Raw genomic sequence first — 25,480 nt, 5'->3', positions numbered from 1 at the left:
CTTATGATAAAAGCACTCGAAACAAGGCTACTGCTGCCTCGGTTCGCACAACTGACTGAAAAAATTCAAAAGCAACGCTCGCAATAAATGACTGATGAAATTTTGTATTTCTACACAACGATAAGCTACGTAATTCTTATACTTGCAGCCCTGTTTATCCTTATGCCGAGTAGGATTACTACAGATTCGGTGTATTGCGTGGACATAAGTTTTGAGTAAACATTAAAAGGGTGTACCATTCCAAAAAAGGTTGACGAGCACTGTTTTATACAAGCCGGTTTTTAAAATAAATTAAGTCGAGTTTGAAAATAAATTAAATCCAAACTTCTAAATTCTGTCGAACCGAAACTATACCTGATTTAAAAAAATGAACCCGGATCGAACCCAAACCAAAAAAGTCGAACGGTTCGACTCCCTGGTTTATGCTTTTCAGAGGGAGTAAAATCAACGTCTGAAATCCCAAGGCAAGTATAAGTGGCGGTACGAAATATTTTAGGTTTTTGTTAAAACAACAAAACCTTGCGTGAAAAAAGGCTGCAAATCATATATTTTTTGTTTAATAGAAGCACATTTTAATTGGGTGGGGTTACATTTTTTAGTGCAAATTATAAGCAAAAACTAAATTATGCAGGTATTTTTACTAGACGAGCCTTACAACTGAAGTCTAGTGTTTTATTTTTTCATCAAAATCCGCTCGTTTTTTTTTATTCTTTATTGCGACTGCACAACTGTTTTTTTAATAAAATATTACTCGGTCCAACTGCATTCCATGCAGTGCCTGGATTTTGCATGAAATTCTGGCTAAAAATAAACGTCAGCAATCTTCGGCAGCCATAAATTAGGAAATGCAGGTCACGCAAGTTTATCCCTGAAAAGTTAGTTTATTCTCGAGGTTATTCTCACTTGGTATCGTCATAATTACAGGTAATTTTTAATTATTGTGTGGCGCTGCGTAAAATTCAAACTATTTAATTTGGTACCCTTGATCATTTTGTTAACTTTAGCATAGTCTTTAAGAGGGTTAATGTTGATTGTTTATATGCCCTTTGATTTTAGTTGCCGATAACAGATATGAACTACGTCGGTATGACGTGTAAACAGTGCATTTTGCCGGAGCTTTTAGGGAGTTCCCCGTGCATTTTAGCTCAATAAATCGGTTAATATAACTGGAGGATTAGGTATTTTTTCACCTAGACGTAAAATCAACATTACGGCAACCTTTTTTTAGTGGCGGGCCTAGTCTAACCTCCCAAAGTCCAGGCGGTCGTAATTAAACTGGACTGACCACTTTGCTGTGTTTTATTCATTCTGTTTTTTGCAATTAATACAAACCATAATAATAATTAAATGGGCCTAATGAAATTGAGAAATAGATGGTTAAACCATTCGTGCGAAGTTTAAAAATAAGGGGTTTGCTTGGATTAAAATTGGAGTCCACGCGGCGTCATCCATAATCACAATGTAACGATGTGATATCTTTACAGGAAACGGGACAAAATGATTTCTTACTCAATTCATGGTGTAATTAAAAAAGTCTATAAACTATGAATTTCATGTTCATATTTAAAAAGAACAAGGAATTCGTCGGCATCTCAATAAAATGCAACGAGGCATAGGAAGTTTGCGAAACTTCCATTGTTAATAGTCTCCAGGTATACACGGCATATTTCCTCAAAACTTAAACAACTAAACATACTGAAAGTAGAAGATTGCATTTACGTAGTTAAAATAGCCAAACATATGGTGGATGACCTAATGGCCGATATACTAAGAGATGGCGAGTTGGATGATTTATACTGGCGGTCCGGCTCGCGGGTTGACCCCCTAAGCAAAGGGCTTTTGAGGTACTTCATTTTTCATGAAACCCCTTGGTAACAAACGTTTTGGGCGATAGTGTACTTATGTAAAACTTGAGATCAGTTTCCATCTGACATCATAAAAGTAGGTAATGCTTTAACAATCTAAAAATTAGACTTAAATCAAAAGATTTCTTTACAATGTATTATATTAATGCTGCCAGGAGAAATGAAACAGAAAAAGAAAAGAAGGAAACGCAGAAATTAGATTGGCCAAACAGAAATTGTTAAAAGCGTAAAATTGGCTTCAAACGTTCTGGCGATTAGTTGATTATTTCACAAAAAAAAATTCAAAATTTAAATGTTAAACGGCAAGCAAAACATCCCAAATGTAATTCTGGATTTTAACACATTACTACAAGCTGGCAGTTTAGTATTGGATAGATAATGGTTTAATTTAATAAAATCATGATAAGAATACTATGAAAAAGAAGGTTAAATGACAGTTTAACTTTATATATGACTTGGCCGCCAATGTGATAAATACATTACTGTTTTGTGAAAATCGTAATAGATTGATCATGATTTGGGTACCTTGCAGTTTGGGTTACGCAATTGCCTAAAATTATGATGGCTTTAAACACTGCATATTATATTTTTAACAATGACATACAGTAACTATAAGACTATGCAACGGTTTTACTTTTCTGAAAATCTTTGTTGGACAAATTACAGAACCAAGATTTTTGGAACACCTATGTCTTACATATGAGCAAAAGCCGACACAATTTTAACTTTGCAAATATGTATGCTTATTGTGTACAACTATACATACGTATTTCACTGAAGCGAGTTGTTAAAAACAAAGCAGTATTAAGTTACTTGACAAAAGCAGAAAGAAGCTTTATGTATATATATAATAAATGTAAATTCGTTACACAACATGCCTAGAAAAATGGTTACACTTTATGTAAACTTACCTAAAAAAGAGTAACAAACTAAGAAAGTATTTACATCAAGAAAACTTATATGCATATCAGCAGACCCCTATCTGTGTAAGGCAGCACTGTTAGTATGTGTACATGCCTGGCCCTATCCTAGTTTCCCACACCGCTTCCAGCGGGTGTTTCCCCTGAAGGTGGTCCCTAGTCCCTAGCCTAGCCCTATCAGTAATTTCAGCTCGAGGAAGTAGCTTGTTTGATCAGCCCCCTATTGTTATTGCAGACTGAATTAGAGCACAGTCGTCGAGCTGGAAGAAGATACCTGAGTAAGAAATAAAACAAATGGTAAATTTCATATTACAATGCGCCATAAAACTACAAACGTTACTGTCTTTCGTTGAAAATTATAAACCCTGATAAATTATTTGATTTCCCAGCATTGCAGATACGGCGTAACTGTATGTTATATATGACATTTTTAAACACCTTGTATTATATTTCTGGGGTTAAAGATTAAGTAAACCTATGAATCCATAAATGTCAATGCTGGACCTCAATTGTATTGAACAAAGAAACATTAGAGAGGTTGCATTAAAATAAAGTTTAGCTGATAAAAATAGTTTCTTACCCTATGTGACCCTGTTTAGCCCTCATAGGCATGGAACGTTATACCCCATAGTTCGTACTAAGGCGTTCCTTAAGCGGGGCAGGAAACTGCTCGCAGAACCGCGACCATGCTTCCTCTCCTACTTGGTCTTTAAACCCATGCAGGATCTGAAATAGAACTTTGATTATGTAAAAAGGTATCTATCTCTTTGTGGTTTAATTATGAACCAACAACAATGTTTGTGAGTTGTGCGTAGCGTTACTTACATACAATTTTGTATTTAAGGGCTGGTAAGTTTTATTTTAAATCTATCTAAGCAAGTGTATTTTTTTTCTGCACAGAACAAAAAGTTACCTTGTAAAACATCTCCTTTAAATCTGGTTTTGGGTGGACCCAGGATGCGACAGCATCACAAAAGAAAATAAAGTCCTAAAGAGTTTAAACAGTTTGTAAGCTCGAGTTTTTTTCATTGAAGCAGCACCTGTTCGTGTTCTTAAACTGATATGCACCACCGTAACATACATAATGGTGTAACAAGAACATAAAATATTTAAATATTTAGTACAAATTAATATTTCCGCTTTTTAAGGTTATCATTATCATGTAAAGATTGTACTACTATCTTTGGGTATTTATTTTCACGTAAAATCTAAAATAATGTTTAAAATATTAGAATCTTTCTGTGTTCTAATGAAAACTTGTCAATAGGCTATTTAACATAGTGCTATATCATTTAGCTGGCACATAATATGTTTTAGCGACAATTAGCAATGAAAAATAGGATTCAACTTTTATTAATAATATTCACCTGTACTATGCCACCTGGGTTGACACCAATCATGGCGCACATTCCCCGAAAGGCTGAATCTTTCTCTTCATTGTCACGAATATTTCGAAGAGAGGTGCACCTACCAATGATAAATATTCAACACTACTATATTTTTTACCATACAGGATGTTAACTAAAATATGGTACATCAGCAATCCACTGATAGACCTGTCACATAAATCCAGCAATAAAACGTGGGAAAAATGTTCCACTTTTGCTATCATATTTTACGATTTTTAATGGGCGACCTTATAGGTCCTGAATTTGCTACTCCGTCTTCAGGTAAACACACTGACTCCTCATCAACACTTCCATAGATGGCCATTTATTGGAACTTCAGAACTAAATGATTTTAGCCTACACATTCAAATGACAGCATTCACTTACCACGGCCGAGTAAACTGGGGCATTATCGGAGCCACATCACTCGGACATACATAACCAAGTCGGCCAATAGTGATGGCTGAAACGAAAAAAAAAGAATTTGAAACATTTATGAATGGCATATTTCACAAGTAAACATTCTAATGGCTAATGCTTTAAATGGTCACACCAACCTGTGTTTTCTAACAAAGTTTTTGGGGTTCCTTGTTGGTTTATGATATGTACCAAAGGAGTAACCATCATTGAGACAAAAGGCTGCATGTCAGCACCTAATCATAAAAACAACCAAATAATAAACATATACATTATTCTTATTACTTGTGACAAAGTCATGTCACATTGTTAGTAGCAAAAAGAGGCCAGACATAACTCTTAAAAAACAACTAATAGAACTGAAATAAAATTACTTATTTCTCATATACCAAGAGTTTCTGTAAGTCATTGCAACATGATAATGTTTTACAGGTTTGGCCATTATGATGGCGAAATTCTGAATTACATAATTGCCAATACTGCCTTAGGCTATGTGGTTTTTAGGTAACGACAAGACTTCGCACCTAAAAAGTAGTTCAAAAGTTTATTATAAACACTATTTAATTGGTTTTCAACTACTGACTGGTCGGTGTAAAATTTATGTTATCACTGAATTTTGATTATTTTACTTAAAAACATATTCTAAGAAACCTACCAAGTTGGATGGAAACTTCCCCAATTGCCCAAGTTGCATTGTTGCACACAGAAATGAGTTCAGGATTAAGATTTTGTGCAAGTACAGGCATAAACTCTGCAATACAAGGCTTGACGTGCTGGAAACATGCCTTGGTTAAATCTCCCAGCAAAGCAAATGAACTCTGACGAACTTCAGCCATAGTATCCTTCATATAAAATTTAAAAGCAATAAAGTTAGCTCAATATATTGACTAGGTATGTTTAAAGTAGAATATTGGATCCTATCAACTTTTGCAGCAAGATTACGGCGCCATGTAAGAACAGTAACGCATTGCTGGCAGTTAGGTATGTCCGACATTTAACTTTTTATACAGATACCGATAACCCACATTGCGGACAAAAAGTATCGTGAGGTCAGACACATTTTGTGTAATTTGCTTCCTTTTTAATTCAATGCTGTGAGTGGCAACCAAACCTAAGTTTTTGTCCTTACCAATTAAATGTAAATTTTAAGTATTATGGCATTGCCATGTTTTCAGCACGAAGGCTAAGTGTAATATTTACCTTTTCTTTTCTTACAGCGTAGCACTTTATGCACTCAGGACTTTTTGCAAAATGCATCTTTTGTCAAATTATTTATGTAATGCACTTTTCTATATAGTTTAGCAATATGTAATGTACTTTTCTATATAATTTAGCAATATGGCCATGGTGCAATTATTCAACTTTCAAAACACAATAAAATCAAAACTTTTTATGAGATTTTTGTTAAGCCATTCAGGTGTGGAAATAATGAAATAGCAATGCTCATGCATTAATGCGCCCATGCTCCCTGCATACTTTTAAGGTAAGTGTTTTGCCCACTGAAAACAAATAGAAACAATATTTTAAGCAGTTCAAATATTTAACCTAGTCAAAGCTGCAAAACTGCCCACCAGTTTTTATGAGAACATCCTGTTATGTAAGACTACTTGAATAATGATGACACATTATGACGCAATAACATCCCACAAACTAGAATTCTTTATCCGCCCCTGCAACTTTGGCCTTCTATGTATAATGCGAATGCTTCTGCATACTATTTAATATATATCTATAGCACATGCCCCGTAAAAATACACAACTGTTGTGTTAGCTTTAATTTAACAAAAAAAAGATCAAAAATACCCGAAATAAAATAGGTGGATATAAAACAGGGGTAGGCAACCTTTTTCTAGTCGCGGGCCAAAACCAAACTTAAAAAGGTCTCTGCGGGCCGCACAAATTGATAACTAAGAATTGTGTTATGAAAATCTTTAGAACAACTGTGAATCAGACAGGCCTCGCATATTTTTTGCACTTTAAAACGCGTTTAATTACATTTACAGAGGCATTAAAGTCATAACGCAAAGCGAATGAAACGTGTAATAAAATTACTTTGAGGGAACGTGAAAACATTTAAAGTTAATCTGGCTCAGTGTTTGTTGACTGTTTCAAGTCAAGGTGCACCTGGCGATCGAAGCGAGCGTGGTTTTATTTTTTGGTGTACCGGTATTTCCTTTAAATTTTTTGCAAGTATTTATTACATTGCCAAAAAAATGGTAAAAAATATATATATATCCAATATTTTGCGCGACGCACTTGGCAGCCTTCCACGGCGCAACGGTAAAGAATCGCTGATCTAGTTGAAAAGACAGCATCAAACGTAAACTAACCGGCATACAATAAACATTCGTGCGAAGCTCAAACATTTTTCGCAATTACATAGGTTGCCGACCCCTGATATAAAACATAAATATTTTATCCTATTCAATGAAACATTCACACATATGTGTGTTAATAACTGAGATCTAGCCCTTCGAAGCTGCTTTTTGACCAACGACTACGGCTTACGTATAATTAGTACACCGAAACCCATCGCAGACAGATTGAGCAAGCATTGGCGCATGGTTGTTTCTCGACTCGTTCCCTTCTGAGCCTGCATAGCTCAGTTGGTAGAGCGACGGTCCCGGCTTGACCGGAGGTCGTGAGTTCGAACCTCACTGCAGGCTAGTTGTTTTTCTAGTCTGCTCTGCTTGCATCATAGATCAACAGATTCGGTGATTCTGCGATGGCTTTCGGTGTACTATTTTATACCTAGTTTTAAATTTTTGAAATTCAGTACATATTGTACATATGAATATTTTATTAAAATGTGTATCAAGCAAAACAATATCTATATTTTTGTCACAAAGGGTTAACAATACTGGACTAGGTTATTTAAGGGAGAACTGTAATAAAGAAATAGAAACACAAATAAACTACTTAAAACAATACTGTTGTAAAGTGAGCCAACACTGCTTTCTGACCTGCATGCATCTGTACATCAATTCCAAAACATTACTTGAGCCAACAAGTTGTTCAATCCCACTGCCAAGTCCCTCAGCTAATCCGCTTAATAAGTCAAGGGCAACAATCATGAAGTCTTTGTCCGGGGGTTCAAACTGATCTTGGTTTTGCATAAATGACTGAAAATTTTAAATTAAAGTTTAGCTTGTAAAATAGCAGATTAAATTGTTTAAATGTTCACATTTCTGGGCAATTAAGTACCATTTTTCTTGCAAGTGAGTGTATTTATTGTTTTTAACAAAATGAATAACTTACAATACTTTGAGTGAGCGTGTTGCGAACAAGACTCACACATCGATGAAACACAGGTTCACAGTAAGGAAGAAAACCAGTTTGCAGTGCGGTTGCAACAGATGATAGGCACTAAATTTACATGGAATAAATAGATCAATACAAAATATTTAGTTAATTTAGGTGTGTAAATTGACATACTTCCAGTAAAGGAAACAAGTCTTTGTCCTCATCACGAAGGCTGTTCCATTTTTCAATTAGGGGTGGCATTAGCATTTGAATATAATCTGGTTTGTTCATATGATTACCAACAGAGTCTGCCAGAGTGCCTTTAAATACAAACATTGGCATATTATTCAGGATCATTAGTAATCAAACTCTGTTTAAACCAAAACGTAGGTGAGGCAACCCACCTATTGCGTCATAAAGAATTAGCAGATTTTTATGCTGGTATTTGTTGAAGGCATAAACCAGAGTCTGAAGGATAAAATGCAGATATGGAACCAACTCTGTGCAGGCTTCCTCTTCCAAAGTCGCAAATGCACTACAAATAATAGTCAACAGCTTATTTAATAGTAGGTGCTCAAACACAATGCACCACAGTAAATAATTGATTGAACAATGAATAGATAAAAAAACAGAAAAGAACCACATTAACTGACCTGCATGCTGCCTCCTGAACCCTTTTGTTTGAATCCAAAATCCGCTTCAACAATTCATTCATCAAAGGCTTTAAGTACATGTCATGGCCATTTTGTTGTGAGTTGGTCACAATCCAATGGGCATACCTAAAAATAAAATAAAAATGGGTTTGAAAGTTGTAATTTCCATGTGGAGTAATCAACATTGCTTTCTGAACATCAATCAGTATTAACACAAATTAAAACCACTCAATTCTAACCTTGACAATGTCCAGCATGTGATGGACCTTACAAGGGCCTTTTTGTCATTCAAAGTCTCAGTCAAAAAAGGGATAAGTTTAGGAAGATGGGGGAGCATACCATTCATACAACCTTAAAATAAAAGTTTTCAACAAATATAATACATAATAAAGTAACATTGCGTAAATATGTTCAATAAAACTTTATATATTCTACACATCAATGCTAGCAATTGAGCTAGCTCAGTTATTTAAAAGTTAATTTACTTATTGCTATTTTTAAATCAACCCAAGCTGTTGCATTATTTTCTGACTTAAAAAATTCATAATGTAAAACTAATAAAGATTTAACAGGTAAATTTTGCTTGTGTTTAATTCATTGTTTAGTAAGAGGAAATTTGTTTGCATAAACACATTCACACCTTCTGCAATTGCACCCAACACTAAAATTCCTGACTCGCGGAGAACCCATTCTTGATGAAAGAGAAGCTCATTTAGTTTTTCCAGCACAAATGGAAGAATTTCTTCACGAAACACGTTAGCCAAAACATCTAGGCCTGCTGCAGAGCACTTCCCTGTGATTATAAGGTTGTATTTTTCTAGCCTTTTGTAATTGCCAAACTTACAAAACATTTCTATTTTAACCTGTACAAAGTCCAAATCACCCACATAACAAAACAGCTGTTAGAAAACAGATTTTTCACATTAATATATTGTCACTTATGGGAATTAAAATTAAAATTAGTATCTGTAGCAGTTTGATAAAGTTAAAAAACTCACTAAGATTCCAGTCAGAAAGTGAATCATCATCATCCAAACCGTCATCATCATCCTCATCTTCTCCGCCATCCTGCATTACAAGAAAATTGGCAATCATTTTCCTTGTAAAGTGCTACTGGCCTTAGTCTGTTGTCCGAATCCGGACCTTATCTGTCTGAGTATTTACTTAGCAATGCGATTTTACGAGTTTTTCTTGGGAAACTATTGCTGCTGTTCATTGAAAACCCCTTTCTAGTAACGGGCATCACAGAATTCTCAGTTGAAGCGAAGGACATAATGTATATACATTATATAATATTACATTTTGTATGACTGTAAACTGTAAATTATTTTATGAGAGTTATAAAGGACCATAGTAATTTATAATTAGGTACATCCAATTCTTTATATTTATTCCAATATCAAGTGAATAAAGTGTTAAGTTGAGATATTATATTCTGCCACAAACACCACTGAATGCAGAAGGTAGAGTGGTAAATAGCAATTCAGAGTTAAAAACGGCACAATAATTTAGTAGTGTAGCAATATGGAGCAAAAAAATAAAAAGCAATAGATTTCTAAGCATGGGTTTCAACATTTTATTTGCTAATTCAATATTGTTGTTTCAGACAGATACTGATTAAAGCCACACCAAAATATAAATAAAATAATTGTGGCAATAACTTTAACAAGTTATTGGTAAACAGATCTGTGAATTCAGCTTAATGTTCGTACATTGTTTTCCTATGAAACACATTCTGTAGAACCCTAATTAAAGAGCACTGTGCTCTCCTAAACCTTGGCTTCTAAATAACTCACTCCTGCTGCCAAATTTACTCTGCCTCGTTGGAAAACGTTTCCATTGATAGCTGCCTGGCACACATTGTCACCTCCTGATAAGTCTTCAATATTTCCCTTTCCTGGCAGAATCTGTGACAACTTTTAAGTAAATAAAGTGTTGCAAAAATACTGTTTAATAATGTACTATCAAAGTTTGACTAAAAAGATTAAATAATATAATGTTAACTGTTTTTAAAACCCTAGAAATTTATTCACAAAATTATATGAAATTGCATTTCAAACTAAAAAAAATATTTAATTACTAGAGGTATTACTTGAATAAATAGTCATTTGATACAAACAACTATACTGTGAAGAATTTACCCAATATAATAACATATAGTATATGGCAACCAGGTGCTAATATACTGAACAACAATTGTACCTGTTGCTGTGGATCATTTTGCATGCTGTGCATTTTGGATTTATGGAAGCGGGGTTTAATGTCCTCATCCTTATCAGGAATCATTTCATCCTCTTCAATGTCACCCTGTTGGAAAAAAAGTATACCGTATTGCTATTAAAAAAGGTTTTTGTTTATAATTATTTTTTATTTTTTTGGTTACTGATAGAAGGGCCTGGGAGTCTAAAGCAACTATAGTTTTTTGTGGATTCAAAACCTAACCCAACAATATTATGCTAATACAGCAGCTAGCATACAGTACACACCTTGAGTAACATCACATCCAACTCAGAGTACTTCATTCCATTGATCAGCACAGGTATTAACCTTAAAAAGAAACTTCAGGCAATAACAATATTGTTTACAGCAGTTTAAACTTTACAGGGTTGGGATTAAGAACTCGCCCGCCCGCCCGCTCGCGAATGCGAGTGCAACTCGTTTTCGCCAAACTGGCAAGTGGTTTTGGCGGGAAATTTAATTAGTTGGTGTAGGACAACTTGTGTTAAGCACCACTGCTAAGCGAAACATCACTTAGCACCAGTTATTTCCTTAAATACTAAGGCGCAAATACATTCAACACTACATAAATAATAAGGTTAATCAAAGTCACGTTCAAACTCACAATAAAGACTCTTTGTCCCGTTTTGAAAACTCGTTGTAACATTAAGTTTGAATGAAAAGGTCTTATAGTAATATTTGTAAGCAGTGTTATGTTTTGAAAGACCGAAACGGCCCACTGAACACTACGGTATTTTAAAATATCACCTAATTGCGTAACTACTGCTGAGAATTAGCAATTAGTATACAAAAGTATGTTGTTGCGATCTCATCAAGTTCATAGCGGTCAACCAAGTCAAAGCTTAAAAAAATTACTGTCCGTGAATATTTAATATCGCAATTATGTTAAGATATGAATCGAAACTATTGCGGACGCCCTTGGAAAATTGAAACGACCCACTATAGGGCGTCGGACAGCACAGAACCTCTGGTGCATATGGTTAACTTTGAGAAAGAATGGTTTAACTAAAAATTTATTTTGTCATTATTTGTGTTCAACCAGTAACTAAAGTGTTAAGCGAAATGTGTCTTGCCAACAAATTTGGCAAGTGTTATTTCGTCCGGGCGAGTGCTGAATGATCCGCTCACCCGTCTGGTGAGTGCAAATTTTTGCTTAGAAAAAACCCTGCTTTATGGTACAAATTTGCAAAAGTTATTTCAACAAAAAAAAAGTCCCACAGAGATTATCACAGCTAAAAAACATTTAGGATATTTACTGTGACACTTACTAAACACATAACTTGGGCTACACATAAAATAAATTCAAAGTAAAACATTGGGATTTTCAAAGTAGTTTTAGTACAAACTAACATTAAATACACTTCTAAACATTTAATCAACATTTAATAAAAAATATTATTACTTTATTTAATACACTTCTATATGGGCACCATTAGTTGCACGTAGCACATCTAAACAGTTAATTTAGAAATTTTGTCTGAAACAATAAATTTTAGTGTCAATAAAAACTTTATGAAATACTGATTAACATAAAACAAACCTCATTGCGATATTTCATCATTTCACTTTTGAATAATTTTTTTAAATTGTAAAGAGACTTTATGGACACCCTGTATTAGAATCAACAATCTGCCTGCAGTCAAACCCTCAAAAGGTATACTATACCTGGGCAAAAACGGTGGAAGAACATCCCTGCAGTCTTGAGTTTGCTCCGCTAGTGTCAGCCAAAATTCACAAGCTTCCAATGCAACAGTTTCATCTTCATCTTGGGTACGCATCAACATATACTATGAAATAGACCAGTGAGGTTTTTATGTTATGTTAGCTTTAAAACAACAGGACTCTGCATTTTTGGTACCTCAACAATGTTACCCATTTGGGGCCTGAGTTTGTCCATCCGAACTTCTTGAAGCATGACAAGAGCCCGACACACATTCTTTCTTACTTCCACATTATCATCATTGGCCAAGGAAAACAAACCCTTAAAAAGTTTTGCATTAAATATTATGTCGGTTTGTATGAAATAAAATAATGAAATATAATCACCTGAATAAAATCATCAATATGAGCCATTAACGCTTCTGTGCGACTTATGATAAACTGATTAACACATGACACTGCATGTGACCTGCAACCAAAACAGGAAAATAAAGTTTTTACATCCTATGGAATATCTAACAAAAATAATAAATCTTCCAGGGAATAAATAGCACAAAAACTACTTTTATTTGGCGTTGTGTATGCGTATAAAAAGTTCTGTAATACAACAAAATATTTATAAATATTTTGTTGTATTACAGAACTTTTATATATATATATATATATTTATATCTTTCATATGCCGTTTCAATGACATGTCTGGTTCTTACCTTATTTTAGGGCTGGAATGTTTAAAAAATTGTAAAAACTTTGGAATCATAATTTGTAGTGATTGTTGCAACTGGTCAGATTCCAATTGCTCGGCACAATCTTCACAAACTTTTTGCAGTGCACTAAATGCACCCTGAAAAAACAAATACAATTAAGTATACAGCCATAATTCATTGTGTCTTCTTTAATATTTACCTCACAAGTGTTGTAATTGTCTGAATCAAGCAACTGACATAAAATAGAGAGTAAATCCTGCCAGTTCATAAGTTCTCCTTTAGCAGCAATAGTTGTAATCAAAATTCCGACTGTTGCCCGGATTAGGGGTGAAGGATCTCCAACCGCTTTTAAACATTCCTGGTTTTAAGTAACATAAAAAGTTATGATTCCATCAAAACAGTATTGTATTATAAAAAATGCTTCTCTATTTTTTGATAAGTTAGTTGTTTTGCATATTGATCATATTTTGGGGCTATTAAATAAACCTATACCAAAGGTCTCCGTAAAAACCATAACACTAAGAAAAGGTACCGATGTTATGTGCATAACGTTGATTGTTATATTTTATGCACCAACCTGCTTAATGAAATCTCCAACTGCAGGTGGAAATTTATGGTAGTGAGCCTTGACATTGTTTTTAAGAATTAAACCAGCTAGAGACCTGGTTGGTTCATCTGTTAAAATAAACAATTATTAGTTTTAAGTTAAACTTTCCTGCCAGAAAGTAACATACAGGTAAACATAGACTGATTTCTTTAATAGTTAACAACATTGCAAATATACATGCAAAGTATAATAACAATTCACAAACCTTCTGTTGTCAGTTTTGTTAAAACAAAAATCAAGTAATTGTTGAAATCTGGGTACTGATTCAATTGTTCCAATTTCTACAAATTAAATATTTATTGTTATTCAATATAGATAGAGGCCATTTGCCTGGCAACTCAATCTCAAACTTCGAAATTTTGAGTACTTTATACAGTCCATTTTCCATGTATAGAAGAATGAGTCGGGTCCCTAAGTTTGAACACAACTAGAGAATTAGTTTGCAACTCACTAGTACAATATTATTACAGTAAGCTCAACTAAAGTTTTGCAATGAACTGGATATGTTGCATGTGAATTTATTTCTTAAGGATTTTGCATGACGTGCACAAAGCTGTACAACCGCGACAGAGGGTAAAATAGGCCTAACTTTGTCATCCGAGATGTGAGTCATTTTTGCTTGCACATTTCACATGATTTTATACATACTTTATTTGCATTATATAAATATTGAATCCAGCAAATTGGTTTGTTAAGATACACAGCAAATTTTAACTTGTATAGGTGCGTAAAGTCAAGTTTCGGGGCCGACTGGCCAGTCATAAGAAATCTTACGAAGGAGCATACCCTGCAAATCTTAAAACAGATATTTTTCATACCTCTTGAACTTGGCGCTGAATCTCATTATCTGGAGATTGTGATTCTTTGAGAAGTTGTATAATCTGTTCAAGACCTGATGAGTCAGGTTGCCATGACATATTTTTCTACTTTATTTTCTTTCTTTTAACCTACTATTGATTAATTGTATGAGATTTGTAATGATATAAAATGGTTTTGGTTTAGTACAAAATACTTTTAATTGGTAAATAACTTATCGGCGCTCTTTCACTATTGTACCTAATTAATAAAAAAAATTTTTTCTTCAAATGCCGCATACCACAACACATATTGTTTGGGTTAGGGTTAGCGTTTGGTTGGGGTGGGTCAAGTTATTATTAATAATAAACATAATATTACTTGACCCACCCTCACCCAAACGCTAACCAGCACCCTAACCCAAACAATATGCGGCGCTGGTCTAGAATCCTACCACAACAAACATTATTTGGGTTAGGGCGCGGGTTAGCGTTTGGGTTAGGGTGGGTCAAGTAATAGTATTAAATAAAGAATATTATAATACTTCACCCACCCACACCCAAACGCTAACTCGCACCCTAACTCAAATTCTGTGCCTTGATTTCATAACTGTGGTAGGATTCTAGACCAGCGCCCAATATGCTTTGTGGTATGCGGTATTATTATTATTTTTTTTTTTTTGCATAACTTTTCACGTACAATAGTGAAAGAGCGCCAACTTATCCTCCATTCTTGTTCTATCTTATCATTTAGTTATTTCAACATTTCAATAAATAAATAAATGGATGAAACAAATTGAATATGATTCGGCACAGTTAGTTGTGGACTGCAAATTTACATTAAGATCAAGCTCTTATCAACACATTGATAGGATCGTGTTGTATTACTTCCTCTTTAAAATTATATCAGAAACGGGAACATCAGTATATGTAATTTTTTTCTTTATTGAATTCAATAATAATTTTATTCTTCTGTATTTCAAAAATCTAAAGTTTCTAAAACACCGAGTATTATTTTTGCCCTACCACGAGTGGTTCGCAAACTAATGTTGCCGCGCCACATTTTGCTCAAGGCAAGCGCCCGATATTCAGTATAAATTGTACATAAATACGTCAACAGTTAAAGGCGTTTGCATGTTTGCCGCATCAGCTAAGATTTTTTTCCTAAAAATTTATAGGAAACTACATCGGAAAATATAAACCATATTCAAGTTAAAATGTGTAATATGCACAAAAAAACAGATTTATTGTAGGTTAAAGTTGGAATAAGTCGATTTTAAGGTGAATAGAACTAATAGGATCTCAGGTTTTTTCTTCACAAACACACTGGGATAAAACGCCTATATGGCAAATTTTTAAATAACCACTGAAAAATACCCTCAAAATAGGCGACATTGTTCAAACAATTATTTGCCGAAATAAACGCGTCTTTGGCGTCTATGTATAGCCGGACCTACTGTGATCGTGATAAAAACCTAACTGATCGACAAACAACTGTAGCGTTTAAATATATAGTCAAACGACCGATATTAGAAAAACATCGACGGCGAAATATAACAAATTCGCAATAGAACCAAGGCTTATATCACAGGCATGGACACGGGAATTCCCCCGCCCATTGTAGCTGTATTATTTGTTGTATATTTGAGTCTGCCGTCTCACGCTTGACTGAATTTACCAAAAGAAACAATTTACGTTGGTTGTAGTTTGCGAGATTCATTAGATTTTGTAATATGTTCATTAGGATTTCAGTTTATAAAGTTAGTTGAAGACCAAACTATTTACATTGTTTCGACACGAACGAAAAAATTACATTATAGTTACTTTTTATTTGGATTGTGGGCAAAGTAATACAACAGTTACGAGATTTCGTTGGCCCAGTCTGCATGGTGTGGCAAACGCACGCCCAAAATTTGTTTAGGCAAGTTGTGTGCACACGAGATCTCGGTGATTTTTGCGTAAAGTGCTTTGAAGTACAGACTGGTCATCGGCGAAGAACAAACTTCTTCTTACATGTGTACATGTAGACCTACTTCATGTGTACATGTAGACCTTACATGTGTACATGTAGACCCCGACCTACTTACCTTCAATGACTATTATTTACTGGTTTCAATATTTGTAAACCTTGAGCAAGATTTTACTACCCTGGTCAAATTAACTTTTGTTCCTATTTTTTATAGACTAGTTGAAAATGAGTAAAGATTGCTGCATTCCTGATTGTGATGGTAAATATCCCGACCAACTTTACCATGTGCCAGCAAAAATATTCTGTTCAGGCGAAAAACTCAAGTGGGCAAATGATTTGGAAAAAAATATTCTTGGCCTCAGGGCTGACAAAGCAATTGGGGATTTATATAAACGAGATGTAGTAAAGATATGTGGTCGTCATTTTAAAGCAGAACAGTTTATTCATGGTTAGTTTAAAAACTTTCTTAACTATTTCTACACGTGTATAGTATTTCTGGATTGGACCTATGCTGTGGTAGATTTAGTAATGTACATATACATGGAAGGAATTTTACATAGAATATTAGAAAAGTTTGTTGCATTTTAGAAACATTATATCATTATATTAATTTACTTAAAAAACCTAAATTGTTATTTATCTACAGGGCAGAAACGAGACACGTTAAAATTTTGATCAATTCCAACATTAAACATGCCAGTGAAGTTAGCAGCCAGTACAAAGGTAGCTCGCAGACCACCCACTCTACGGAATCCAGAAAATTCTATTGTCTTTAAAACTTTTAGTTCATTTCTAAAACAAGCCAAATGTCTTGTTTTAATAAGTGATACATGGAAAATACATGCAAAAGATTTCTCACAAATTTGGATTTCCCACGTCTCTCAATTCGATCAAGAAAAATATAAAATATTTGTTAATGAAAATTTTTAATTGGATATGCACCACTTTGGATGGTCTGGCCTATCTAAAGAAATTTTTGAGTATAACGTTAGGTCCAAACCTGTAAGAGATCTTTTAAATTTTATTTCGAACCTACCAATTTGTGGAGGAGTTTTTGTGTTAGCAGATGGAGAAGAGAGCAATATGACAGCTTTACATGTTGTAACAAAATCAAGTCAAGCGTTTGATCACTGCAAACCTCTTCAATCAGTAACGTTGGCTGTTAGGTGTGTTATACAGAACTTTTGTAAAATATAGTATTTAGATAATATGTTCAAACATTTTTATTTTGTTTACCGGTACCCCAGAACAGATAAAATTGGTATATGCATAATTATTCCGTAATTTGAGTTAACTGTTATTTAAATATTAAGCACTTACAGGATTATTTGAGAGTTGGTATGTCCGATAATATAGGATCGTAGCCTATACCTGATGTGATGGTGTCGGTACTCGCCGGTTGGTATCGGTGCCGATCCGATACCAGTATAATTTGTGCTTAACAGCCATATTGGGTACCTTCCAAAGAGACATTAATTTATCAATAGTTATGGCGTCGCATCCCGAAACAACATGCAGTCTATTGATATGAGACTGACGACCTCGTGATGTAGAAAAGGATTTTTTACACGATTTCGCATATAGACTACTTTTCGTCTGCTTGGTTTGAAGAAATATCCATTTCTATTTCAATAAGTATTTGCTCTAAGGCTTCATCCAACCCTTCTTCGTCATTAAAATTCTCGGTTTTGTCCATATTAAAGCACAAGACTAATAATAACTGTGGTAAAAACATACCAAGTGCGCTAAGAATTCAACGAGGCGTGGTAAATTCAGTGAAGCGTAACACGGCAGAAGCATTTTTGACGAATCGCAGTCGTGTCCAGGCATGTATTGTATAGGTATTGATAGAACCAAAATATGACTAATAACTATCGTCATACAGTAAAATTCGCTTACGGTGACAATTCGCTTATAAGGGACCGCCGAAAAGCGTCACTTTATGCTTGAGTAGAAGACACAGGAATGTAAAACGACAGTTACTATAGGATATACCGTTTTCAAGGGCTGAACCAGGTTGGGGGCCCTAGGCCATGTCCCCCAAACTATGTTTTTAGGCACATTATACCATATAAACGCGAAGCTTTTTCCGGATTTCGAGCAATCTTTTAACTTTTTCTCAATTTTAAGGATATCTTTTCAGCCCAAACGCGCCGTGTACAGAACGTTATGTGTACGGTATGCTATGTTGCGCCGTACAAACTCATATTCAAAATAATGTCGATTTTGTTGCATATTTGAACACTAGCCTAGTATTTTATTAGCATAATCAACTTTATAAAAAAAAATTGTGGTACTGTTGCTTGTGGAAGTTAAAATATTAGAGGCCAACTTCACAAATTGGAGCAAACAAATATTGACGCTGGCAATTTTCGTTAGCGAGATCAGTTAGGGATCTGTTTCGCTCCTTGGGTCAGTTCTGTCCCGCTTTCCCCTAATATTCGGAAAGTAGGAAAGGGGTGCAAGTCGCAAATGGCAACCCGAACTTCTTAGCATCCTAAGCGTTTAGCGACAGACTTTTTGCTATGACTTATGTACCTCCTTCAATAAACACGCTTCTCTTTTTTAGAATCATTAAACTACCCCAGAGTTTTTCAATTGCTAAATGGGTCGCGACTCAAAATTGAGTTCAGGGGCGGATCAAGGTGGGGGCATGTGGCCTTGCCGGTTGCCCCCAAACTGTAGTTTACCTATTTTAACTATACGTAAATGCAAAAAAATGTCGCGAATTTGGCTTACGTTTTTAGTATTTCTTAATCCATTTCGATAAATATGTTTTAGACAAAATGCGTCGTGCGTTTGATTGCACCACAGAAAAAGAAAGTTTTAAAGTATAACGACATAAAGCGTTTTTTCGCTCTGCGAGAATCAATAACATATATTGTAAGCGGGGTTATGATTTTTTTTATCTGGCGTATAGACTATGTAAACCTTTCTTCTAACACCTGTTCTGCCTGCTAAACTCACTTTATCAAATAAATGTTAGTTAACTTTCGACCCTGCATGTGAAGCCCCTACTGTTGCTGTAAATAACAACTTTATTGTCACGATTCACATGTAACATTAATAAACGAGGAATAGAATAGATATTAGGAATTAGAGTTATAGAAAGTAGGCTACACATTGATCAGTTGTGACTGGAAAACAAAATAAAAAAATTATCGCAAATGTTTTAGCAGTTTCGAAATGCATGGAAATGTCTGATGCATTTCAAATTATTTAGCACCTGCCCGCATCAAATATGTGTTAGTTTGACTTTTTAGCCCTTCCAGTGCCTTTTCAATCGTAAAAACACAAGTTCTTCTGCACAATGCGGTCCTAAAGTAAGCGACCTATACTCTTTAACAACAGCGTCGTCGATCCAGCCACTTTTTTGCATTTACGTAGTTAAAATTGGCAAACCCAGTTTGGGAGGGAATGGCCACGTGCCCCCTCCTATATCCGCCCCTGACGGCGACCCATCTAGCAATTAAGAAACTGTGGTGTATTTCCATGACTCGAAAATCGGGAAACTTGTTCGTTGTAGGTAGGCCCAGTGGTGGGATTCAGCCGGTTCCCACCGGTTCTATAGAACCGTCTCACCGAATTTTATGAGATCAGCAAACCGATTATCAATGGTACTGTCAATGGATTTTTGCATCTTATCTGATACGTCAATTTTTAGGATCCAAAGTAGCAACACGTTCAACAACAAGATGTTTTCTTCTGTCGATAATTCAACGATCGACAGGCGTTTTGTTGTGGTGTCTTTGTCTCGCACATGTCCTTCCGTCATAAATGATGTAAAAACGTGAAACTGTGAAAACAAAAGAAAGAAGGGGCAGTTATTTGTTCGGAATTAAATTCTATTGATTTTTAACATTGAGCAACATCACCTTAAGATTTGCATATTTTAGTTTGCACAATTCGTTCAATGTAAGTTTTAAAATAACGACGCATCACAAAATTATCCACTAATTATTACTTATGACGCGACCAGTGTTCCCCCTAAGGTGCTCAACTGCGCAATTGCGCAGCCACACCAGACAAATTGCGCAGTAAAATTCGGTACATCTAAAGTATACAGGATCGCAAGGAACGCTCACTAGAATCGCTAGGATGGCTCGCAAGGATCGCAAGGATCGCTAGGATCGCTAGGATCGCTAGGATCGCTAGGATCGATAGGATCGCTCGCAAGGATCGCAAGGATCGCAAGGATTGCAAGGATCGCTCGCAAGGATCGCTCGCTAGGATCGCTCGCAAGGATCGCAAGGATCGCTCGCTAGGATCGCTCGCAAGGATCGCAAGGATCGCTAGGATCGCTCGCAAGGATCGCAAGGATCGCTCGCTAGGATCGCTAGGATCGCTCGCAAGGATCGCAAAGATCGCTCGCTAGGATCGCTCGCAAGGATCGCAAGGATCGCTAGGATCGCTCGCAAGGATCGCAAGGATTGCAAGGATCGCAAGGATCGCAAGGATCGCAAGGATAGCAAGGATCGCAAGGATCGCTAGGATCGCTAGGATCGCTCGCAAGGATCGCTCGATAGGATCCCAAGGATCGCAAGGATCGCAAGGATCGCTAGGATCACTCGCTAGGATCGCTCGCTAGGATCGCTCGCAAGGATCGCAAGGATCGCTCGCTAGGATCGCAAGGATCGCTAGGATCGCTTGCAAGGATCGCAAGGATTGCAAGGAACGCTCGCTAGGATCGCTAGGATCGCTTGCGATTTTTCTAGGATCGCTAGGATCGCTCGCAAGGATCACTAGGATCGCAAGGATCGCTCACTAGGATCGCTAGGATCGCTCGCAAGGATCGCAAGGATCGCTCCCTAGGATAGCAAGGATCGCTCGCAACGATCGCAAGGATCGCTCGCCAGGATCGCAAGGATCGCTCGCTAGGATCGCAAGGATCGCTCGCTAGGATCGCAAGGATCGCTAAACTTTGTCTAAAAAGTTCTACAGCGTGCTTTGGGAATTGGTTGATTTACTACAAGTTTTTACTTTTGGTTCAGTGTACTGGCTAGTCACGGGTGATTTTCTTAAAAATGGTGGTTAGAGGACCTTTCCAATAGTCTGTTCCACTAGTCCCTAGGTCATTTAATGAACATATTCCTAGATTTTAAGGATACTAGCATGTCGACTTTTGTTTACGGAGGGCAAGGACTGAGGAGTCGGACACGTAAAACTACCCGAGTCCCGAAACCGACGTGCGCAGTACCAAATTGTGAAACTGATATGTCTACCAACTGTAAATTGTAAAGGCGGAATAGCATATGGTGCATATTTTCTAACCATGTATTTTGAGTGGGTGGATTGTGGCTACACCCCTATGAGTGAATTGCCGAAAATCCAACGTATTTATTTCCGTAAATTGGCGGAGTACAGGCTGTAAAGCAGTGGTCGGGAACCTTTTTAGCTAAGTGAGCCATAAAAGTGAAATATTCATGATTGTTTTTCCAGGAGAACCATATAATACTTTTTACATAGGCTATATTATATGGTTGGGAAAATAGTAAATTGAGCAGGGCCGTTTATTTAGTTATCAGTTAAAGCAGTGCTCCGCAACCTTTTTTTCACTTGCGGCACACCAACAGAGCTAAAAATATTCGGCGTCACACCTACGAAATATATGGCAATCGACAATAGACAACAAAACCAAATATGCTGGGCTCCCCAGAAAAAATAAGCGATTTCTGAATAAACGCGCCGAAGGCGCCTATAATTGGGCTTTTTTACGTCCTTTTATTTGCAAGTTTTGTGGTTTTACACTCTTTCTAAAATATCCTTATACGGCCAAAGGAACACCAGCCATAGAGCTGAAATTAGAACAACATCAACGTCGGAATAAAACAAATTTCGGAACTATAATACCTATCGTAATAACGTCTAAATCAGAATAAGTCCTAAACCCGTCGGGATGTTAGTTAAAAAAATGTTTTGAAGTTCGCTTTCCGGCGATTGGACGTAACATAGGTTTTAAAAAAAGTTTTAACTATGAAGGAAAGTTCATAAAGTTACATTTGGATTATTGCATAGGGTTTAAACGTTGCGTTGATGTACCATTTTTGTGTTAATTCTACAGAAAAAGTACCCTTAAAACCACAAACCTCCGGGAACGTCGCGGCACACCTGGCATGGTCTCGCGGCACACTAGTTGCGAAGCACTGATTTAAAGGACAGAACATAATATGCACCTAAAATAAATTAGCTAAGCTGCCCAACTTTGATTACGGAGTTTCACTGAAAGAAAGGCGCCATTTGAAAATAAAGAAATTCGTGCGAAGCGCCGAAAATTAGCTAATGTGCAATAAAAAGGGAAATATAGAGCGGTTGTGGCCGCTTGCAGTTTTACATAAAGTGGTCGTAGCCGCTTGCAGTTTTGTTTATATCATGCTCAGAAATGATAGGTCAACGATATGTCTGCAAGCAAGATTATTTTATCAAAAGAGCCATATATGGCTCGCGAGCCACAGGTTCCTGACCCCTGCTGTAGAGTCAGATACGGACTCGGTTGATTATACACCCCTGTGATTGTTAAATATCCTACGTATTTAGTTACGAAATTTGGCAAAATACAGGCTGTAGAGTCAGAGTCGGGCACGGGAATCGACGAAATCGCACGTATTTGATTTTTTATTATTTCTGAAAATGTGTTCTCCTGAAGAAGAAAAATGATTGATATAATAAACTTGGGTTGCAAATTTTGCCAGAAAAAAACTATAATTTCTGCATTTTGAGCATGTTTCCATGTTTTTTTTTATTATAGTCATCTCAATACATTTTCTTGTGCAATATTTCTACAACATTTATTGCGCAGTTATGCGAGCGATCCTAGCGATCCTTGCGATCCTAGCGAGCGATCCTTGCGATCCTAGCGAGCGATCCTTGCGATCCTAGCGATCCTAGCGAGTGATCCTAGCGAGTGATCCTAGCGAGTGATCCTTGCGATCCTTGCGATCCTTGCGAGCGATCCTTGCGATCCTTGCGAGCGATCCTAGCGATCCTAGTGAGCGATCCTTGCGAGCGATCCTGGCGATCCTAGCGAGCGATCCTTGCGATCCTTGCGATCCTAGCGAGCGATCCTTGCGATCCTTGCGATCCTTGCAAGCGGTCCTAGCGATTCTAGTGAGCGTTCCTTGCGATCCTTAGGATCCTTGCGATCCTTAGGATCCTTGCGATCCTGTATAGTTTAGATGCACCCGTAAAATTTGCTTTTGCGCACTTAAATTCTAAAATAAAAAATAAAATATCTTCACTTTTTTGCCACAACTGTTTGAGCATTTCGCATTGGCCATATTTTCGTTGATGTTTTTAACTAAAAGCCACATAAACAAATCAAATCTGCCTTGACGATTGTGACGTAATAAATTACTTTGTCTAATCGGTTTACAGGTACACTTTACATTATCTATGCTGTGTATGTTTTTTATCAACGTAAAGAAAAAAAATGAGTTTAGAACAGGGAGACGAACCGTTTGACTTTTCAGGTTCGGTTCGGGTTCAAGAATTTTTTCGGAATCCGGTTCTTCCGGTTCGGAGGAATTTAAAAGTTCCGGTTCAGCTCCGGTTCGACCATCGCTATTTCAAAACCGGTTCATAAAGTTCCGGTTCAGATACAATATAATTTGCGTTAAATCTCTCAAAATGTGGGTCGATAAATGTAGAGAATAATATTTGAATTGTAAGTCATTTAATCTAAGTTACGTGATGTATTAAAAAAACAGCAACTCATTATTGAAATATCTAAAAAATAAAAAAAATCAACGATTTTTTCATTCAATATTTATATTTTTTCATAAAATTTCGAATATGGCGTAACTTGACTCTGTAAAATAGAAGTTGTGACGTCATGCAGGAGCGAACCGCTTTTATTTACAGGTTCGGGTTCGGTTAAGGCTCAGGTACTTTCAAATTATTCGGTTCAGTTCCGGTTCGGCTCCTTAAAATCTTATAAAAACTAGTTCGGGTTCGGTTACGGTTCGGATAAAATTGACCCAAAACCGGTTCATAAAGTTCCGGTTCGGTTCCGGTTCGACTCCTTGGTTTAGAACAGTGCCGAAAACAACAGTGGAGTGTTTGACAATAATTCGGGATCATGAAACCGAAATGCAATTTTTAGAAAGTAATTTTTTTGTGGGGTCAATAATGGCCTTCACAAATTGACAAAATGATCTTGATAAATGCAAATGAGCGAATAGTTCGTGATTTTTGATTGTGTGCTAAGGGCATCACCCATGCTATTTAAAAAAAATAGACATTTTGTCAATTTAACCCCAAAACTCGGATATTTTGTTCGCGAGACCGTTTTGTTTCCATATCCTTGAACATATTTTACTCGATTGTAGTTGCACATACAATCTTATTGAAAATTGTTGTTTTTATGACGTCACGTTATGTGACGCCATTTTTTAGATTTTCACGCCTTGCCCCAATACAAAAAACACTGATTACTCCTGCCAACGCAGCCTTAAAATAATCTTGCGCACTACAAAAATATTCTTGCGCACTACAAAAATATTCTTGCGCAATAGAAAAAATATTTGCGCAGTAGAAAATTTTCTTAGAGGGAACACTGAACGCGACACAACTACTTTAATTATTTGCCGAAAAATATGATAACAGAACCGGCTGAAAAATATGACTTTTCTGATAGAACCGACTAGCAAAAAATTTGAATCCCACCACTGGGTAGGCCTGCATAATTCATGGCAAAAAGTTTGTTGCTAAACGCTTAGGATGCTAAGAAGTTCGGGTAGTCATTATTGTATAAAAAAGTGCATGGAAGCTCCAATTAAAAAGGCAAAGAAGGCACAATTTTAAAGATGTAGAACATTTTTTTAACTTTTTAGGCCGCGCCCCCTTGACACAATTAACAGTGCCGTTTGCTGTGATATAGAAGTATAATTAAATAGACACCACCACCAGCCATAAGACCTAAATAAGAGCAACATCAACATTATAATAAAACACAGTTCATCAACATTATAATAAAACACAGTTCATCAACATTATAATAAAACACAGTTCCTAATGTCCTAATA

At 36.2% G+C, this 25,480-nt stretch overlaps 1 protein-coding gene and 1 non-coding gene across 3 annotated transcripts; one reads left to right on the top strand and one right to left on the bottom strand.

Annotated features, from left to right (window-relative positions):
- Positions 1-1,979: 1,979 nt before the first annotated feature.
- LOC146164056 (transportin-1-like) lies at positions 1,980-14,649 on the bottom strand. 2 transcript variants are annotated; one of them, XM_083381658.1, is made up of 25 exons: positions 14,516-14,649; positions 13,903-13,978; positions 13,668-13,765; positions 13,290-13,448; positions 13,094-13,227; positions 12,771-12,852; positions 12,583-12,705; positions 12,390-12,511; positions 10,973-11,045; positions 10,689-10,793; positions 9,485-9,554; positions 9,127-9,279; positions 8,726-8,837; positions 8,487-8,612; positions 8,238-8,368; positions 8,026-8,153; positions 7,849-7,956; positions 7,554-7,712; positions 5,246-5,432; positions 4,731-4,826; positions 4,561-4,636; positions 4,153-4,252; positions 3,699-3,773; positions 3,366-3,511; positions 1,980-3,059 (listed from the first exon to the last, which is right to left on the bottom strand). In XM_083381658.1, exons 1-24 carry the CDS (start codon positions 14,612-14,614, stop codon positions 3,404-3,406), a joined length of 2,700 nt encoding a protein of 899 aa, XP_083237784.1. In that variant the 5' UTR covers positions 14,615-14,649; the 3' UTR covers positions 1,980-3,059; positions 3,366-3,403. The 2 variants fall into 2 exon arrangements, with proteins under 2 accessions (XP_083237784.1, XP_083237786.1); XM_083381660.1 differs by having other exon boundaries at positions 10,973-11,033.
- Positions 7,182-7,256, top strand: Trnaa-ggc (transfer RNA alanine (anticodon GGC)). The gene has a single exon. It is a non-coding gene; the product is annotated as a tRNA-Ala (tRNA).
- Positions 14,650-25,480: the final 10,831 nt, after the last annotated feature.

The sequence above is a fragment of the Ascidiella aspersa genome, chromosome 2 (genome assembly GCF_963924565.1).
Source record: "Ascidiella aspersa chromosome 2, kaAscAspe10.2, whole genome shotgun sequence".
NCBI lineage: Eukaryota > Metazoa > Chordata > Ascidiacea > Phlebobranchia > Ascidiidae > Ascidiella > Ascidiella aspersa.
The sequence above is the reverse complement of the archived record's forward strand: the minus strand, read 5'-3'. Positions and strand labels throughout refer to the sequence as shown.